The sequence below is a fragment of the Pieris rapae genome, chromosome 3, assembly GCF_905147795.1.
Source record: "Pieris rapae chromosome 3, ilPieRapa1.1, whole genome shotgun sequence".
Taxonomy (NCBI): Eukaryota; Metazoa; Arthropoda; class Insecta; order Lepidoptera; family Pieridae; genus Pieris; species Pieris rapae.
In genome coordinates this window covers 4,499,633-4,519,325 of record NC_059511.1, presented here as the reverse complement: position 1 = coordinate 4,519,325, position 19,693 = coordinate 4,499,633, and the positions used below count along the sequence as shown (strand labels likewise).

The 19,693-nt window shown below is 33.3% G+C and overlaps 2 protein-coding genes across 5 annotated transcripts; one reads left to right on the top strand and one right to left on the bottom strand.

The window, feature by feature from the left end:
- Window positions 1–2,114: 2,114 nt before the first annotated feature.
- On the bottom strand, window positions 2,115–4,758 carry LOC123690713. Of its 2 annotated transcripts, none has more exons than XM_045634716.1 (3): window positions 4,316–4,758; window positions 2,995–3,293; window positions 2,115–2,393 (listed from the first exon to the last, which is right to left on the bottom strand). In XM_045634716.1, exons 2-3 carry the CDS (start codon window positions 3,194–3,196, stop codon window positions 2,254–2,256), a joined length of 342 nt encoding a protein of 113 aa, XP_045490672.1. In that variant the 5' UTR covers window positions 3,197–3,293; window positions 4,316–4,758; the 3' UTR covers window positions 2,115–2,253. The 2 variants fall into 2 exon arrangements, with proteins under 2 accessions (XP_045490672.1, XP_045490673.1); XM_045634717.1 differs by having other exon boundaries at window positions 4,340–4,758.
- A 1,062-nt stretch (window positions 4,759–5,820) lies between these two features.
- On the top strand, window positions 5,821–19,689 carry LOC110997098 (serine protease gd). 3 transcript variants are annotated; one of them, XM_045634609.1, is made up of 11 exons: window positions 5,821–5,966; window positions 10,740–10,952; window positions 11,453–11,913; window positions 13,043–13,141; window positions 13,552–13,666; window positions 14,926–15,033; window positions 15,114–15,290; window positions 15,926–16,093; window positions 16,392–16,548; window positions 18,885–18,917; window positions 19,126–19,689. In XM_045634609.1, the coding sequence occupies exons 1-11, from the start codon at window positions 5,964–5,966 to the stop codon at window positions 19,314–19,316; spliced, it is 1,725 nt and encodes a 574-aa protein (XP_045490565.1). In that variant the 5' UTR covers window positions 5,821–5,963; the 3' UTR covers window positions 19,317–19,689. The 3 variants fall into 3 exon arrangements, with proteins under 3 accessions (XP_045490565.1, XP_045490567.1, XP_045490566.1); XM_045634611.1 differs by lacking the exon at window positions 13,043–13,141; XM_045634610.1 differs by lacking the exon at window positions 18,885–18,917.
- Window positions 19,690–19,693: the final 4 nt, after the last annotated feature.

Here is a 19,693-nt window from a genome sequence, read left to right as displayed (position 1 = left end):
TGCGCTTTCTTTGGTAATTTTTGAATCTAAGATATTCTCTAAGATAGTCTCCTAAGGATAATCTCCAACAATGTATCCAATAATGATCAATTGTTAGGGGCGCACAATTAAAGTTCATCTATTAAGACAACCAGAGGCTTGAGACAAAATTACTTTACGATAGGCCTGACCCATTAACGCTAAACGTTTTTATATGGGAATGACATTAACTTTGTCACTTGAACATTTTCAAACAACGTTCGAACTCACTACCTCAGGGTTGGGAGATCGCACGCTTAATCACTTGGCCATACTGCATTACGGTAAATCGTATTACGTTACCAGGAAAAATGGTTTCGATTAATAAGACCTCCGTTCTGAGAATAAATTAAAAAATATCGATCGCATTATTACATAATTGCGACGTTACATAAAAAACTTTAACCATATTTAAACATCGGTATTACGATATTTAAAATTCTGTTAAAATGAACTTTAAACGTCTAGGAATTGATATCGAACCTTTTTATCTTTGTTAATTGTCTTTATCTGTGGACCTTGCCACAGATAAAGGCAATCTGTGGACCTTGGGATGTTCAATTGCACAAAATCGGAAAACACCAATTTAAGCGCTGCCTTTAAGCTTTTGATGAAGAATAATTTTCCTGAAATTTTAAGGACAATTCTAAATGAATAGTCCTTCTGTTCAAAGTTAATTGATAATAAAATAATAAATCATCAATACACTTATGAACGTCAAAAAATAAATATACATTGAAATTTTAGATTTACTGCCAGTTCTCAAAGCGTAAAACGGAAGAGAAAAACTGGCAATAAACACTCCGCCACTCATCTCTCGCCACGCTTCTGGCAGAAGGCGCGATCACTAGTATACAGCTGATTGCAAAAAAAAAGTTTTTTTCGCGACCGCAGATATGTGACTCATGCAAAAAATAAATAAAAACAATCCTTGATGCGGATGACATATCATGGTAAAATTTTAGCTCGATCGGTTATTGTGTTTTTGAAACATACACAAAAAAACAATCTAACAATTTTATATAATATATTTATCTCAAGTTGACTTGTTTAGTTTGGCCTAAGAATTTATTTCTTGATATGTGAGATACCAACGAAAATAAGGTATCAACCAAAATATTTACCAGGATTGTAATATGAAATATTTATCGCAGACAGACTCAAGTTAAAACTATAAATATTTGGTTGTTAAAAAGCAAATTGCTGTTTCAATAATGTCAAATAAGAATTTTAATTTAAGTTCTTTTAAAACCATGGATTTCGTTCCAATTTATATTAAATACAACGGTCACTTCGCAAATAAATTGGTTCTCTGGTCCTATACTTCACTGCTTCTGACGTTGCTTGCTTTAAACATTAATAGTTTGCTATTAAGTTTATATAAGGCGCTTTTAAATTGCATCATATTTTCTTCTTATTACAATGAACCAGGAATATTACAACAAGATAAGTACAACATTATTAAATGTTATTTTGTCTTATTTATTTATTTATAGCATATAATTACGAACAATTATCTTAACTTCTCGCAAAAGCTTTCAATTTTGTTTTTGGTGTATTAAGTTTAATATAGAACTGTATTCGCTAAATACAGCAATCGAAACTTTTTCATTGCCCTATAGATTTTTAGATGCACATTCAATATTATCATTTCATTTTTGGTTTATTCGATAGCCGAAATTTATATCATGTTTTGTACGCTTTCATTCAAAGCAGAATGCATAAAGAGTTATGTATTTTTATTTTACTACGATACGATATTTTACTATATTTCAGAACAGCGGACAGTACAGCAAAATAATATTAAAACAGGTTTGTTTTAAATTGTCATTAATTTAATAATATAATTATGTTTAATTGTGGCACACGTCGCTAATTTTTGATGGAAGGATTAACAGTTTTCCCACGACGTTTTCCATCACCAATCTTGGTGACGTCTTAAAAGCAAGCTTAAAATCTAACATCACTAGTTTACACACAATTTCTATTAAAAGCTAACTTAACAGTATGTTTTAAATAATAGAGAGTAAGAAATTAACAAATAAAATTACTAAAAATAACCAAATTAAATTACACGAAATTAACCGCAAATTCAACAACAATAGTAACGTCCTATATCTAGTGCGAGCGTCGAAGAAGTGCGCCCGACCATACAGCGCGCCGTGCTTATATAGCCTGAAAACCAGTTTAGTCCAGTATTCCCCGCTGCTACACTCCACTTGACTTTTTTACAGCTTATTCGGCCTCTCCTGACGACGGTGCGTCCTCGCCCGTGTGATGATAGGCAGGTTGGCATGTTGAAACTTGACCTGCTGATGTCTCTTGTATCACGTGCGGTGGTTGTGGTGAAGGACTATCGTCATCATCAGCGCCACCTAAAAATTACATCATTTTTGTTATTATAACGTTAAATTAACATAACTTCATCGAAAGTAAGAGCGCATCCTCCCGCATTACTCCCGACACAACATTAGTTCATTTTTTTTTTTACATAGCAAGAGCGTCTCCATTGCTTTCAACAGTAAGAGCGACTCCATTACTGTACATCACACTAAGCAAGAGCGACTCCATTGCTTTAACAGTAAGAGCGACTCCATTACTGTACATCACACTAAGCAAGAGCGACTCCATTGCTTTAACAGTAAGAGCGACTCCATTACTGTACATCACACTAAGCAAGAGCGACTCCATTGCTTTAACAGTAAGAGCGACTCCATTACTGTACATCACACTAAGCAAGAGCGACTCCATTGCTTTAACAGTAAGAGCGACTCCATTACTGTACATCACACTAAGCAAGAGCGACTCCATTGCTTTTGATAGTAAGAGCAACTCCATTACTATCACACAAGACTCCCGCAGGTCTTTACCAAAATAGGTACTACCTATATGATAAGCAGTTCTAATAAAATGACAGTTTTCACAAACATTTATCAACATACATAAGTTTTGAAAAGGCAAGTAAAAATTACTTACTCTCAAAGAATGCGGCACACACATCAGGGGTCCATTCCCCGCGCCAGGGCAACATGTATTCCGCGGCAGCTTTACCATAAGAACCAGCGACTAATTTTAGTTCATATCTGTCCTGCGAAAACGTCGCTAAAACCACATATGGTCCGCGCATACAGGAGTCTAGCTTACCAACAGCTTGGCACAAATGCAAAATCGCCACCATTGAAATGCACACCCTTGCGAGTCAACCTCGCAATGCACGATGTCTTCATATCTTGACCATTGCTAATGACTCGGCATAGATACTCGATCTCCGTAGTCTGAAAGTTACATTTTTTTTTTTAATTAATGAAAAAGCCTGCCTGAACCCTTACCCTTACCCCCATCTCTGACACATCATGTAATTTACCTAAACCCTCTTCTATTGTTTTACTAGGTAATAATACGTCATATACACAATTACAACACACAAGGGCTCTGCTTGAATCTATGTAAAATCGTAACGTATTTGATATAATTCGTTGATATACAACCTGTGCATTGCCTAATTCTTATGGCATCTTTATGTACTCATAGTGACCCTCAGGTGTTACGAATCTCGGGAGTGGTGTCGATTTTTTTTATTTAATTTTATCTGGTTGTTAACATGTAAAGTTAACATTTAGCCTACCGCTCGACTCGGAACGCTGTCGAACAAAACAGTCCTCCGTTTTATGTCCTATCTTACAAAATGTGCAAATAATTTTGATATTAGAAAACTGCCTTTTATCTAGCTTGAATTGTTTGTAGATTGAGTCTCTGGTGCGGTTTCATACTTAGTTTTTTTAGGACACAAAATTTGTATATGACCAATTTCCCTACATGAAACATGAACAGTTAATATTAGACTGAAAATTATCTCGTTTTCAGAAATTATCTCGCAAATTTGGCCTTTTAACGTGATTTTGTATTATAGAGCGCGGTTCTAGGGGCTTGGTATATAATGAGAGGAATTTAACTAAGCCTTCCGATGATAAATTAGCACAAGTCGCGGCGGCGCGAACTTGTGGGTCCTTAATACCCTGAATAACTACTGCGACAATTAACTTTTCACTCATTCCTCGTACAACACGCAATACATGAGATAACTATCAGCGTCTGTTGTCTCTCAACTATGATCATTACTAAGCCACTCATTTAGCCACACTTTAGCATCCCCTTTCAAACAATATCCAATCAGAGATAAGCACTCACGGTCATCCCAATAATTAGACAACCGCGCACAGTCTTCCTCCTCACATCATATATCGAAATATTTGAAAGACGGGTCAAAATTAGAAATATAAATGGAGTTAGATCTTACCAGAATTGTGCTCAACGCACTTACTAGTTTGTCGGTCACCTGATTAAGTACCAGATCAGTGCTTGACTCGCATGCGCTGCTTGAACTTGGCACCGGAGCGTTCTCAGTACCATTGTGCGACCCGTCAGTACCAGGTGGTAACGAGTGTCGCTTACGGAAGAAAGCAGCAAACCCGATGGTGTTGCGCATGTCGATGCAAAGGGCCGATCTCCTCGCGGTGGTGTTGCTGAGCACAGTTGTGGTGACACCACCGGTGGACACAGCTCAGTCGCTTGCGTCGGTTGACGGTTTAATATCGACTGTAACGTTTCTTCAAGCCCAGAGACGGGCACACCGTCTTTTTTTTTTACGTGTTCACCGCCTACCCTCCATTATTTTTATTAAACGTATATCACTCGCGTTTCAAACTGACTAAAATAAAACCACGTGGGCGTTAATTTAAACTAATCAGAAATGAGAACGAATCCCACTACTGAAGTAAGAAATTAACAAATAAAATTACTAAAAATAACCAAATTAAATTACACGAAATTAACCGCAAATTCAACAACAATAGTAACGTCCTATATCTAGTGCGAGCGTCGAAGAAGTGCGCCCGACCATACAGCGCGCCGTGCTTATATAGCCTGAAAACCAGTTTAGTCCAGTATTCCCCGCTGCTACACTCCACTTGACTTTTTTACAGCTTATTAGAGTATATTATTTTTCTATTATATTCATAACATTTATAATTGATAATTAATTCAATATTAAATGTTATGAATTGAAAATGGCTTGCTGTGATATGCTATGCTTATAATATATGCTGAAGCCTGAAGAGGATACCTGCGTCTGGCTATACTGTCGAGTCTCGGGGCTTAACTCCAACGATTGACAAATATTTTGCTAACTAAGAAAATCTGAGTGAGCAAAATTTACAGTCTTGGCTCATACAATTATTATGAAGAATTTAATTTAGTCCTTGTGCTACTGCACCAGCCAGGGGATAATAGAATAAGAAAACTTTACGTTAAGAGGATTTTAAAAACAATATGGAATTTTTTTAAGGTATGACACATGAAATTGTAGCAAATTTTCTTGAGATTGGCTCAAAATAAAAAAACCCCGAAACACATTGCTCAGCCGTGTACAACAGTTCCGCCTTTGTGGTAAAACTCATTAACATATAATGGAATTATTTTGTATTTAGAAAATAACATTAACATTTATATTTTTTTCTGGTTGAGCATATTCGTATGTAACATATGTTTGAAATGCATATGGTATCTTAGAAATTCACGTACATTTGAAATAATTGATGTAAACAAACAAATAGCAAACTAAAAATCATAGCCTAAAGTCAAGAAATATTTCCGTTCTTATCCATGTTTGATTTCTCAATGATTTAATATAACCGACCAAAACTATTAACTATTACAATTTTAATTTAGAACTAATATAGCAATGTGCTATAGAAGTCATTAGCACTAATCGTCGCGATCATAACCAGTTAGCGAGCGCGCATATCAGACATGCACCCATCTCTTTCTTACTTATAATTAATCCCTTCCAAGATCGTAAACTTGACCTTTTGTTAGTGTTTTGTTTGCGCTGCGACTGCGCAGGTCTGGATTACGTGTGTTATGTGAAAAAAAGTGAAAAACTCAATATGGTAAGAAAGTGATGTGTACAGTGTAACAGGCTTTAAATGTCAGGGAGTAAGATCAGCTATAAGTCACTTGAGTATTTTTAATATAATTATACAATATTGTTACTTATAAGTCGAAACAAAAAACTTGTCGATCTGAGCTTATTTTGTAATTCATCGCATCGCAAATAAACAGGTAGAACGAAACAAATTGTTTTATACATTTTTTTATAAAGTTTATCGTTGGGATCGATTCAAATTTAATAAAATTTTAAGTGCATTAGGTGGCGAGTAAATAAAATTATCTAAAGGAGTTTATATTGGCATACCTATACCGTTATGGGACCATGTTTGACAAGTTTCTAATAAAAGTCAATTAATAAAACGTAACAGAGGTGTGTCCTCTACGGTGATGGAGGAAGCAACATTCAAACTAAATAAAGATTGCGCAAACTTGAACATTATTCTTCTTTTATTTTAATAAGAATAATTTACGTTCAGCCAACCGTTCGTTTCCTTCTATGAAAGTTATTTGTTTAAAAATACTTCACTAAAGGATTATTCCTTAAGAATTATTATTATAGTTATTAGCACAAGCAACGTAGTTATAATATATTTTGTACACGTAGCTTAATACAAATTCAATTCTTGATATTCATTACATTTATTTTATGTTAGCAGGTCTGTACGTTTTACTGAGACCCTTGCTTGAAACACAAATCCGTATTTAGGTGAACAGTAGTTTAACATAATTTTAAAACTGTCTAATGGGTCGTACTATCTCTCTGAACAACTGAGAGTTGAAGTTAACATAATCATCGGTAAAGTTGACGCATTTAACTACATTAAACCGATCAGGGTCTAATCGTGGATAAATAAAATGACGTTCACACCATGAGGCTTTTATTTTTATAAAAAACTTTATTAAATGTATACCGAAACACAAATCACACCTACATACAACCCTTGACGAAAAGGTAAAAACCGATGACGTTATTATGATCCTTTAAACTAGCTTCCGCCTACGACTTGATATCCGGAATATAAGCAACGTACAAGATATTTAATATTCTAAAAGATTCAGGTGAAACCGAAATAAAATCAAAGCAATAGTTTATCATATTTATTTACAATTCCATACCCAATCTTGCAATACGTCATTACCCAGTGATAATAAAACAAGCTTATTTTTTGTTCTTGTCCGTTGTATATGAATATAAATGATGCTACAACCTGTTAGAATATAATATGTTGTCTAAAATTGAAGAATTATTAATTTCCGATATAAGCAAAATGTGATACATTTGTACATTGATTATTAATTAAATATAGGTTTGACAAGTTACATTATTTTTATTTAACTTTTACATTTAACCTTATGCAGCCCCAAAAGTTCGTTGACTCCTCAGTTGTCCTTAAGTAACTGCCCAACACGCTACGGATGAATCTTATTTACATTTAATAATAGTAAGTACAAAAAACAAAATTACATGTCAATATTTTTCCAGAAAGCACTTTGGTAATACTCACACATCGGTCAATAAAAATCTGTAAAACCTTTTTAGCACTTGATATAGAGAAATATTAATGAACTAAAACGACTAACGAAAAAAAGTATCTATAATGCTTATAATTATAAGTAAAAAAAATGAAAATGAAAATGGCTTTGAATCCATATCTTACTTGGAATAGAATCAAGATTTACTTTAGTTACAAAAAAGTTAAAAGTTTTTAGTTCTGGGCTTCAGATTTTTGTATCTGATTTGGGATCATTTGTTTTTCCTAATAGACAAGCCAGTGAAAGGCCTTCGGCCTTTTGAGTATATGTATGCCGTTTCTAACGAAATTTTGCTTCACCATAGGAGCGGTTAGACTGGCATATAGACGGAAAGTTCATTTACGGGGATTGCACCTACAACCTCCGTTACACACTAAACACCATTAAATAACACCGCTCTCTTTATGTTACCTATATAAGGAAAATACACAATTTTATTGAGAAGAGAATTCTCAATAAAATTATTATTAATATATAAATATAAATTATATTAGCGCACTGCTATAGCCACTGTTTTATATTAAGTATGTTTATTAATGTAGAATATTTCCAATCCAAAATTACGACAGACTCCATAACAGTAAAATACGTACATTAAATATTCTTAGTTGAGTTACAGAGAAGTGAAACTAAACCGCCATAATCCCAAAAACGACCTCGTGTGATAAAAGAGATAAAAACGTCTGTCCCTTACTCTATTATAATAGGACTTCAAAATAACCATAGCAACGCCGTGGATTGTAATTTATAAATATCTTTCGCTAATATATTTGGGTCAAAATAAATATAAGTGAACGGAAAAATATCAATGGGAATTGGATAGCGGGACTCAAACATGTAAAAACTTTAGCTTAAATGTTATTCAACAATGAAAATTTCAACACTACATATTTTCAAGTATCGTCAAAGCAATGCATTAAAGTATAAATTATTCACTGCGACACAACAAACCGTCCTGTGTATTTCACAGGACACAGCTAGTTTTTGCGCAGGTGCAGCTGTAAATTGCGAGGGTGGTTTAACAAGTAAGAACTGAACTTGTGTTATATATAGAACATGCTTATTTTGCTTTAGAAATTGAATTTATTTGCAAGAATAAAATTATTAAGGCAAAGAAGTCGTGCCTTCTATTGTCTGTATGTTATATGTGTTACCTTGGCCGTGGTGTAATGGACTTCTGCGCAAATAGTAATCGTATAATAAACAAATCTAATCTGAAATTCACCCTTATTACGGTCTTGTTTATTACAACTTAAATATTTACTGCGTGACTCCCTTCCCTGATGCAAATGTCAGTCACCCTTCCATACTTATTCATACATGTGTACCCACCCATTCGTGATATTGAGCTCCCATTTTTAACTTACTTATTGTAGTAGTACGAGCCGACACTAATACTCTGAATAATTATTATATGAAGCCATATTCTTTCATTTAATAATTGGTTTTTAAGACAAATTTAGTATAAACTTTTAAATCTTAATGCAGGCTTCCAAAAAATGATCAGAACCTTGACGTATTTGCATTTGTTTTCGTAAATATAACCGTATATGGCGATTAGCATTTATATAGGTATTAACAATGTAATTCTATGCTGTCGTGTCCAAAACGAATTGAGAATTATTTTGAAACGATTTTTACTATTCTAGCAACATGATGTTTGATGATGAAATTAAATTATAAATGTCAAAAGCCCTTAAATTTATTCCATAAGATAAGATATCTCACGGATCTCAAACCTTCTTAAATTTGTGACCTCCCGACCTTTATCAGCCAAGTTATAAAGGTATCAGATAAACGACACAAATCTGAAATTACAAAAGGGATTTCCTCCGTTATTTTAAGAAAGATTATATATAAGATTGAAATCGTGCGCTAAAACCAGTAAGCCAACCCTGAATTTTAGAGAGATTGCCTTAAGATTTTTGTTTTAAATATAGTAATGTGTTTACTGAACAATTACAGCAGATGAGTATCAATTCTTATATTTAAAAGCCCACACAGACCGTTTCTTAAATCACTGTCGTGGTTCGACTGTTGTCAATTATGTGTAACGTACCAAAAACAGTTCTCCGTTGCATGTTCAACAGAATAGTAATACTAATATTGTACCCAATTAAATAGATGGTTTAAATCGAATTAAATAAGCGTCCTACACAACAGCACATATTAATACTTAGTAACAAATAGTCCGCTTTCATCAGGTTTCAAAGGAATTGTATATTATTATTTAGTTGATATACATTTTGAAAACAAATGAAAAGTTTATAATTTGATATTTATGCATTTCAAAAGCTTTTGCCCCTTAGCAAAAAGTACGTTATAAGTTGGTTAAGCTACGGCTCATATTATCTATTATTTTATTTGTAGCAATTTAACGTTTAAGAATACGTAATACTATTTAAGTTGACTCCTCAGATTCATAGCGCATTGAAGACCCAAGGAATTAACAAGAAAATAAAATTCTTTTAATTTCTCTCATAATTTTAACATGACTATCATATAGTAAATTCAAGCTGATATTTGATTAGTATCGAAGAATCTTGAGTAGCACTAGATTACAGGACATTAGCGGGACTAGAGTAGGTAACAAGTCAACAAGGAGATTAGTAGAGGTTTATTCCATTAATTCCACTCATTGAATCAGATCTATTATCGATATACGTTAATATCATTAAGGTTTATTGGGGTCTAATACATTTTTACTTCGGATATAAGGAGTATATCTGGAGAAATCTCTAGTTTATTTTTCATAGTAATATTTTACTCAGACGGGAGACTTCTTTGGTGTAATAAACGATTTGTACCTTTATAGTATAGGGAACTAAGAATAGTTTCATAGTTTAACTATATAAAGAAATTTTCCTTGACGGAAATACAAAGAAACGTTAATGGCTCTTAAGAATCACTAATTCTGAAAAGTAATAATAATCCAGTTGCGCTACTTAGGTATTGATCACAGATTGCGTCTTCTTCTTTTATCATTTTGTTTCATAGATAAGTAGAAGATCATTCTTCTGTCTTACACACCCATTTTTGGATTTACTACTTACATGCGGATGCCGATGGCGCTATTTTCCTTGACCGTACGAGTGAGTGTTAGATGCGCAGGTAGACAGAAAGCCCATTAGTACACGGCGGGGGATCGAACCTACACTCTCAGGGATGAAATCGCGCGCTAAAACCAGTAGGCCAACACTGCATTTTAAAGAGAAATAATGTTATTCGTTTTGTTTCAGATTCGAGCGTCTATCGTTATTCTAGTCATAGTATGTGTGTCTACTACTCTAGAACAAAGTATACCAAACTCACCTTGCCCCAATGTATTCCAATACGAGCAGACGGGATTCGAACCGGGTCAATGGTATGGAGTTGTAAACTTATCGACAGATAACACTCTACATTCTTTATGGTTGAATATCGTGCTCGACGGCAAAGCGAATATCCTTGGGGTGAGTTTTTTACGCTATAAACCACAGTTTATATTGTTAATATAGGTGGCGTAATCTTGTTAAAACATGTTTTTTATAAAACATCTATTGTAATATATATGAATCTTATATATCGCTGCCTCGCGAACTTCGTTTCGCGTTAATGTGATTTTTTACTCAAGCCACCTTTTTCGTAGTTAAGTACATACCAACAATTAAAATGTTGATTACAACCCCATAGAAATTGTTCACTTTTCAGAAACAAAAACCTAAGTATTATATATTTATTGCAATATTTCTCTCTAAAAAGCTTTCATAGACCTTATAGACCTTTTTCCGTCTTCCTGCTTTTCACCGTAACATCCGATTAATGTTTACTTATATATATAAAATCCTGCTGACTGCGTTGTAGCAGTACTTACAAGTCACCCAAGGACTTACCAACATTATTTTGATAATGTTATGAATTAAGATCATTTTTGTATGACAATAATTTTGTAAATATCACATAATTGTTTTAGAACTGGGTCGGAGACGTCACAACAAATGATAACATCGATTTTAAAATCGAAAACACCAATATGAAGATCCACCCAGGCCCTGCCGTGGCTGTCCGATTCTTTGTCAGATACGATAAACTAAATAAGCCACCCAGAGTTCAAGCCATACGATTGAATGGGAGAGAAATCTGCAAAGCAAATGCTAATCCAACTATTGACAGACCAGACCTGGTTTCTAGACCTGATTCAAGACCTATGTCAGAATCCCGGCCCGACGTCGCCTCACGGCCAGTAGAGAGACCCGTCTCAACGAGGCCGAACGAAGCAAGGCCAGATACAAGGCCAGATTCCAAGCCAATAATCAGAGCAGAGGACAGTCCTATTACTCGTCCTGTGTATGGAAGACCGTCTGGCGACGGACCTGTTTATACGCCTACTCAGAATCCACCAATAGACCAAAGCAATGTAAACCCTTATAGCATGTAAGTACATTTTGAATGATATCTACTATAGGTGATGACTAGAACTATTTCCTCATTGAATTTTCATAGTAATTTGAAGTAGACGCTCTTTTACTAATACATCGTCGCCAATAAAGCTTAAGATAATTAATAATACATTCATTTATGTATACAATAGTCGTTCTTAATCAGTCCAAAGCTTTTCATAAATAATCTTATACAAAATAATATTGGAATACAATTTTTAAATCCTCTGTATATGAATGACTCAAAACAGTAATAAAACTTGATTATCAAAAAATTTTTCTGTTGAATTTAAGTTTTATCCGGTTATCGTATTTATGTCGCGATTTATTATTAGTAATTATAATAACTACTTCATTAAAATTCTATCATAAATGTCTGACGGTGGTATCACTTTTTAATTAAAAAGGAAACTGCTGATTTGATGAAATTATTTCCCGATTATATACCGATTCTATGTCTATATATATTGACATATCATCGGACACTAACTACACAATTAATTGTCAAACTTAACAACGAAAACAAGAAAACTTAGCCTTGCATTTACATAATATTTTTTAATCAAAGAATCTCTTACAAATACATATATTGTAATAAAAATAGTTCAATTATATATGTAATATAAATATCTTCTTTATTATAAATATTGTTCCACTACATTGTTATACAACATTCCATTACTAATTAGTTATATTGTCAGAACGTAAATGGAAAATTACATAATTTAGATATAACTAATTAAGACTCAAATTTGCGGTTTTGCCTGCTACCTCGCCGCAGAGATAAAACTTGCAATATTCCTGCATTAGCCTGGCTTTAGCTGATTTGTTTCTATACAATAATTTGTTAATAACGTAACAAACGTCTTAAAACTTCAACATCATCAGAATGCGCTTTTGTCGGCCTCTCGTGTGAATGTTTCACCACTCTGTTGACTATATATTACCAAATAATATGGATTTAAAACATGAATCTTTCATCAAATGGCATGCATGTGATGCATACTTTACCTTCTCTTAATCTTATTTATATATTCCATTAAAACGGCTTCCAGAAACGAACTTTTAACCTTTTTAACAGTAATTGCACCAGGCATGTCTTCTAACTAATCAACATTTAACAGTGGTGGTAGTGCCTCGTCGCAGAGTGTAACAGAAGGACGTCCCTACCGGCTGACGACGTCCACCTTTCGTACTACTACCAGAGATGATGATGACGACAGGTAAGGTGATCAGGAACATTAAGTTTCGTACAAACAGACAAATGAAACATACTAATTAAACGATAATTATAAAACGATTTCATATTTTTCTGCCTTTATGCCTGCCAATAAAAGGGCATTTGATTTTGACCCAGTCCAACCAAAATCATATCTTAAAATATATGTACACCAATTTTATCCATGAAGCTGGACAATAGACAACGGACAAGTTTTGGATTGTGAGCTTGTATTTTGTTATGCCTATTAGATGTAGATTTAGACTCGGTTCGAAACCCTAGGCAAAACATTTCGGTGCAGTTCCGATACTATATAAATGCCACACACAAATAAAATCTTATACCACTAATAGAATTCGTTTATCTAGTGTTTCAACTATATATCAGATAACATAAGAAGAAGAATATTTTCAGCCGCCCGGATCCAAGCGAATACTTCGAGGGTGGACAGCCAACATTCATCGTTTCTGGTTCGGGAAGTGGCAATTCCGGTAGCGGCAGTGATAACTCGAACAATAGACGCACAAAGGTATCTTGAACTTTTTCATCCTTCCCTTGTTATCTATAAATAATGCATACTTTATAAAATGCATATAATCATATTGACTTGACTTTGTACCCACTGGAATATCGTATTCACGATCCAATGTGCAATAAATTAGAAAAACACTGTTTTTATTGTTTTCTAAAACTCATGGAATCTGTAACGAATCTCATTGTATTATAAAAAAAATTTAGTCTGTTTTACTATCCGGATACCAAGAATTTGAATAATTGCTACAAGTCGTAAATTTTTCTATGGACAAGGGACATCAAATTTCATTTTTCGAGAAAAATTTAATTCAAGCGTTTATGATATAACTACATGTCAGCGACTAATGACTAATAATATGTGAGTCGTATATGATTTGTTAACAGTAAATAATACTAAGTTACCACGCACTGGACATATAAATAAAATGTTATAAAGTATGCGAGACATCACAAAAAAGTTGGTCAGATATTCTTTTTAAAACTTGTTTGAAGCGGGTAAATCCCCAGAGCTAATTTTATACAGAGTTAATAACTATTATGATCAATGAACAGGTATTTTGTAAATATCAACTAATTATTTTAAAATGGATATTAAATGGTATTTATATTGAGTTATTAGTATTAATTATGATTGTGGTATATTGAATGCGTTTAATGAATAAATTAATGGTTCAGTGTTCACCAGCCAAAATAACCCCAAAAGTTTAGATCAGATAAAAATAACATTATATATATATAAAGATGTTTGATAATATAAAATTCTCTGATAGCGTTGAATAAGGCGGAAACTGGACGTCACTTTGACTTAAGTCATTATGTAAACTGCAGTTTATATACGCAATACTATTATCTTACAAAGGTCACTACTCATAGTAAGGTATATAAAGGAAATATATATAACAACAAATAGCTCTTATATTAACTTTTCATTATGCTATAAAACTTTTGTTGTTTAAACAAATTATATGATATTAATAATAAAACGTTAATCATCACGTTATTTAGACACAAATAAGTTAACTTAATACATATGATATTTATATGGTGCCTTATAAATAATAATTTACATATATATATATATATACTTAAATGTTCTAAAAAGATCTAATGTTATATCTTATATAAGTAATACTTATTTCATTGGAATTTAAACGAAGTTTGGAGCCGGTTAATATATATATATATAAGCTAATCCATAAACTGTTTTAAATGTTTTATTATTATATTAAGGTAATATTTTTATATTCGTTTCAGGATCAATGTGGAAAAGTAGTGCGTAACACCCCAAACCCGTTGGTGGTGAATGGAAAGCCGACTCTAGAGGGACAGTGGCCCTGGCAGATCGCGTTGTATCAGACCCAGGTAACTTTCAATGAACATTATTAACTTAAATTTATTTTAGCATAGGTAACAATAACATTTTTTGGTTTTTGGCTTTTCAGACGGTAGACAATAAATACATATGTGGAGGCACACTGGTTAGCCACAAGCACGTGATAACAGCAGCTCACTGTGTGACCCGCAAAGAGTCTATTCGAGTGGTTAACAAAAACACGCTAACGGTGTATCTTGGAAAACACAACTTGAGAACTACTGTGGACGGAGTTCAGATACGACTTGTAAGTAAAACAAAGTACTAAAACTTTCTATACGTATACGTATAAAAACCTCCAAGTGCTGTATCTAACGTTATCAAGTTTAGCGCTAAACTTATCTTAATGGTAAATGTAAATATGTAGACAATACTTGTAGAAGGATGGACTTATGCCGACCGAATTATAGAAAGATCGCTTTAGACACATTTTAAGGTCCTATATATACCTAATGGTAATAGAAGTCTTAAGACTACAAAGAATATATAGTTACGTATACTAGTTGATAAAAGGGCCTGCGACTAGCTACTTCTAATTGATTTGCTATATTTGTATTAAAATATGTGTTGCTTGATGATTGCTTTTGCTAAAAGAGTACCGAGAGTTTTTTCCATTTTCTCTCGGCCTTACACCCTCTGACTTCTTTGCCGATGAGTAGGGATGCCTACAGTTTAAATTTAATGACGTAGAATAAGTGATACCTGTATATGTTATGTTCAATAATAAACGTATTTTATTTTTATATTTATTTTGAAATTCATATGAGAACAAGATCTAAACATTCAATATATAGGAATAAAGTAAAATTATTTAACAACAACTAGGTTTAACTAATTAGTGTTCATTATGTCAATTTCCAATAATACTTATCCTACTTTCAGGTGGGTGAAATTATAGTTCATCCGCGATACAACGCGTCGTCATTTAGCCGTGATCTCGGTATTCTGAAGTTGCGGGAATCCGTCCAATACACCGACTACGTGAGGCCAGCCTGCCTTTGGCCAGATGATTTGGTAGACCTTAACAATGTCATCGGAAAAACTGGATCGGTAAGAAGTCTTAATGGAATTTAATGACGTGGAATAAGTGATTGATGATCTTAAGTTCCAAAATAAACGGTTTTTTTTAATAGTTATAAAGTATTAAAATAAAAATTCTTACATTGAATGAAAATATCAACACTAGTAACAAATTGGCTGTTTTAAGTTTTATTCAGAGTTAAAATTAATATAACTTATCTAACCTTATATATTATTTCACGAAATACGTCTAAAGTTCGATTGCTGGTTACTATAGCCGTTAAGTTACGCACGTAACATGGTCACTCACACTGAATTTAAATTACAGGTGGTAGGTTGGGGTTTTGATGAAACAGGGGTGGCAACAGAAGAGCTAACGTTAGTAGAGATGCCAGTGGTGGACCACTTGACCTGCATACGGTCCTACAGCGAGTTCTTTTCAAGATTCACCTCGGATGACACCTATTGCGCAGGGTTTAGAGATGGTAAGATTTATATCACTGATAAAACAGCATTGTTACTGTAATATTTAATGTGTTACTGTGTTACCACCATTTGTGCTTTTAAAACTTAATTTTTCGATAATCTTTTATTTTCGTCATTGTTACCATCTGGGTGATTCCATTATCGCGGGTGCAACATTTTGACGCATGTTAAGTTTCATAATAATAAAACCAAAAATATTTTAAATAAACATCTTCTTGTAAGTGCTACGTTTCAACAAGTTCACTTTATATTTCGTAAAAAGAATTTTATTGAAATAATTAATATAGTCAGGAATGAGGTTCAAAGTCCTATCGCGGGTGCAACAAAGTTGGCCGAGCCTTTCTAGATCATTAAACAAAAACACAAAAGTCTGTTAATTGTGAAACTTTTATTATGTTATGCCTTCGTATTTCGTAAGGCGTTAAACTAACCAAGTAAACAAATATATTTTTTTATAGGAAACAAAAATAAACACAGAATTATTCACTTTTAAAGCAATCGCGGGTGCAACATCAAATTATCGCGGGTGCAACCCGTCTAATTTAAGTGAATACAAACATCAATAAAACTTTTACAGTAATAAAATAAGATATCAATCAATGTTTATTACTAATCAGAACACTTCTTTGTCACTTATATTATTTATTTCTTTTCAAATACGTCTATATTCGCCGAAAATTCTACAAACGTATTTTTTCCGTCAATCTTTTTCTTTGGCGCTTCTAACTTCGCGATAATATCTTAAAATCGTACGTCTGCTTTGTCATTAACAATTTCAGTGAAATGCTTGCCATCAACCGTCGTCAGGAATTGTACTCTAACCTCTCCATCTTCGTCCATATCGCTCTGACACACCCCTACATAGCGGTATTGAGTACTTTTTTTGCCAGACTTACAGAGCAATTACACGAGCACGTAAAAACCAGCGCTAATATCTCTTGGTAAGACATCAGCACAGGCAGAACCAGTTTCAGGGCATGCTTCTGCGAGTATTTTTGAGGGTTGAAGAGGATATTCGTCGTCTGAAAACATCTGAAATGCGCAATTTTGTTTTAAGTGGGACAAAAGATTTACTCTGATCTGATACTGAAGGACAGAGATTTCCTTCTTGTATTTTATTTGTAAGAGGTTCCAAGTCATCGTCATCCCAATCACTTTTTGTTTCAGTAGTGGTTTTCGGAGATTTCAAAACTAGTCTGCATATGAGATGAGACAGTGAAGTTTGCGCCACGGAAATACTATCATTCCCAACTTCAGGTTGGAAGAAATGTTTTTATTGAATGCCTGGTATATTTTTCAGTCCTTCTCATTTAGCATCCAACATGGCCATCTTTTCTTTAACTTCTTCTTTTGCTACGAATATAAAGAAGATGTTTTTAGACAGACTGCGTGCCAAATCTGTAAAAAAATACGGAATATAATATAACCACACATTAAATATTTGTCACCAATCATGCACACCATATTATTATTATTTAAAGCATAACAAAAAAATAAAATATGTGATAAATCAGGCAATACGGTTATTTGTCAAAGAGTTGCACCCGCGATCCTAACATCACGATCGCGGGTGCAACCAATTTAAGTTTAAGTTAATTTCAATTCAACTAACATTATACTCCTAAAAACGATTTAAATACGTTTGCCTTTGATTTTTTTTTACTTTTACAAAGTTTGAAAACTATAGGATTTCATTTCTGTGAAAAACACAAACTTTTATATCTTTTGTATCGCGGGTGCAACAAGCTAACAGTGACTTTTTATATTCAATAATGCTTAAAAAATAACAACAAGTACTTACATTTTTTTGCACATAAGAATAAAACAATATTTTCACTACACATTTAGCCGGTAGAACATAAACTGAAACTGTCGGTAATAGCTCTTTCGTGCCAGTGTTGCCACGTTGTGATTTTGCAGATTCAGCCAATTCTTCGAATGATAATGTTTCCAAGCGCGCCAAAAATTTAAATATGAAGTAAAATAAAAAATAAAAAATGTTTTAATAAATTTATACCTTTTTCTTTGTACCGATATAAAAAAAAGTAACAAATAGCGTGATTTAGAAATTCATGTCAAAAATCGTCTATAGCGGAATCGCCCATCTATTGTTATAAATCATACCACATATTACATGTGATGTACCTTAGGTCATCTGTGTTAATTTAGTATCACGTTGAAATTTTGCACCCGATCTCACATTTATTCGATGTTGTTGAAATGGGAGTAAATTTAAGTTCTTTTTAAAAGATTTATTCGAAGTTACTACGTGGAAACCTTATTTTAATTGCTTCCTACAAATATATCACTCATTGTAAACTCCTATTTATTACAGGGATCAGCAGTGGGGGTAAAATTAAAAATAAACGTATGTCATAATATATACATTTGTATTTCTATATTACGTTTCAAACTCTATTTCTAAGTAGTGTGAATGTTCTTAGTAGTGTAACTGTACTAATTTTGTATGCACCTGTTACCATCCTTTGGAAATTTGGGTCACAATAATTGGTTACGTCTTTTCATAATTTTGCTTAAAAACAAAAATAAGTTATTAATTAAATTTTGTTTTCTAGGTACATCGGTGTGCAATGGAGACAGCGGTGGTGGCATGGTTTTCAGGATGCAAGGATTCTGGTACCTTCGAGGTTTGGTGTCGCTGTCTGTGGCCAAACATAATGAATACCGTTGCGATACGAGCCACTATGTTATATTTACTGACCTAGCCAAATTTTTGCCATGGTTAAAGGACAATATAAGTGATTAGTAGAGAGTAAGCGCCACCTATGACAAACTAACTGAAATATTTGTGGTTTCAGTGCACTTTACTTTCTAACAACGTAATTAAAATATCGGGTTAACTTAGTTTTTTTTTATTCTACCGCCATCTGTTGTACATACGACGTAATATGACAAATGATATAATAGATTTTTCATTTGTCGTGTAAAAAGTGTTTGACTCATGGATATTATTATGATATTATATAAATGTTTGTGTTATATAAATTGACTTTTTGTAATGTGATAAATATTCGAGACTGTTAATCGTATAGTAATGCTCAAGAAGAATCTGAATTAATAATATTTCAATATTTTTTATGTACTACAGGAAATGTATCGAATAAATTTTTACATATACAGTAT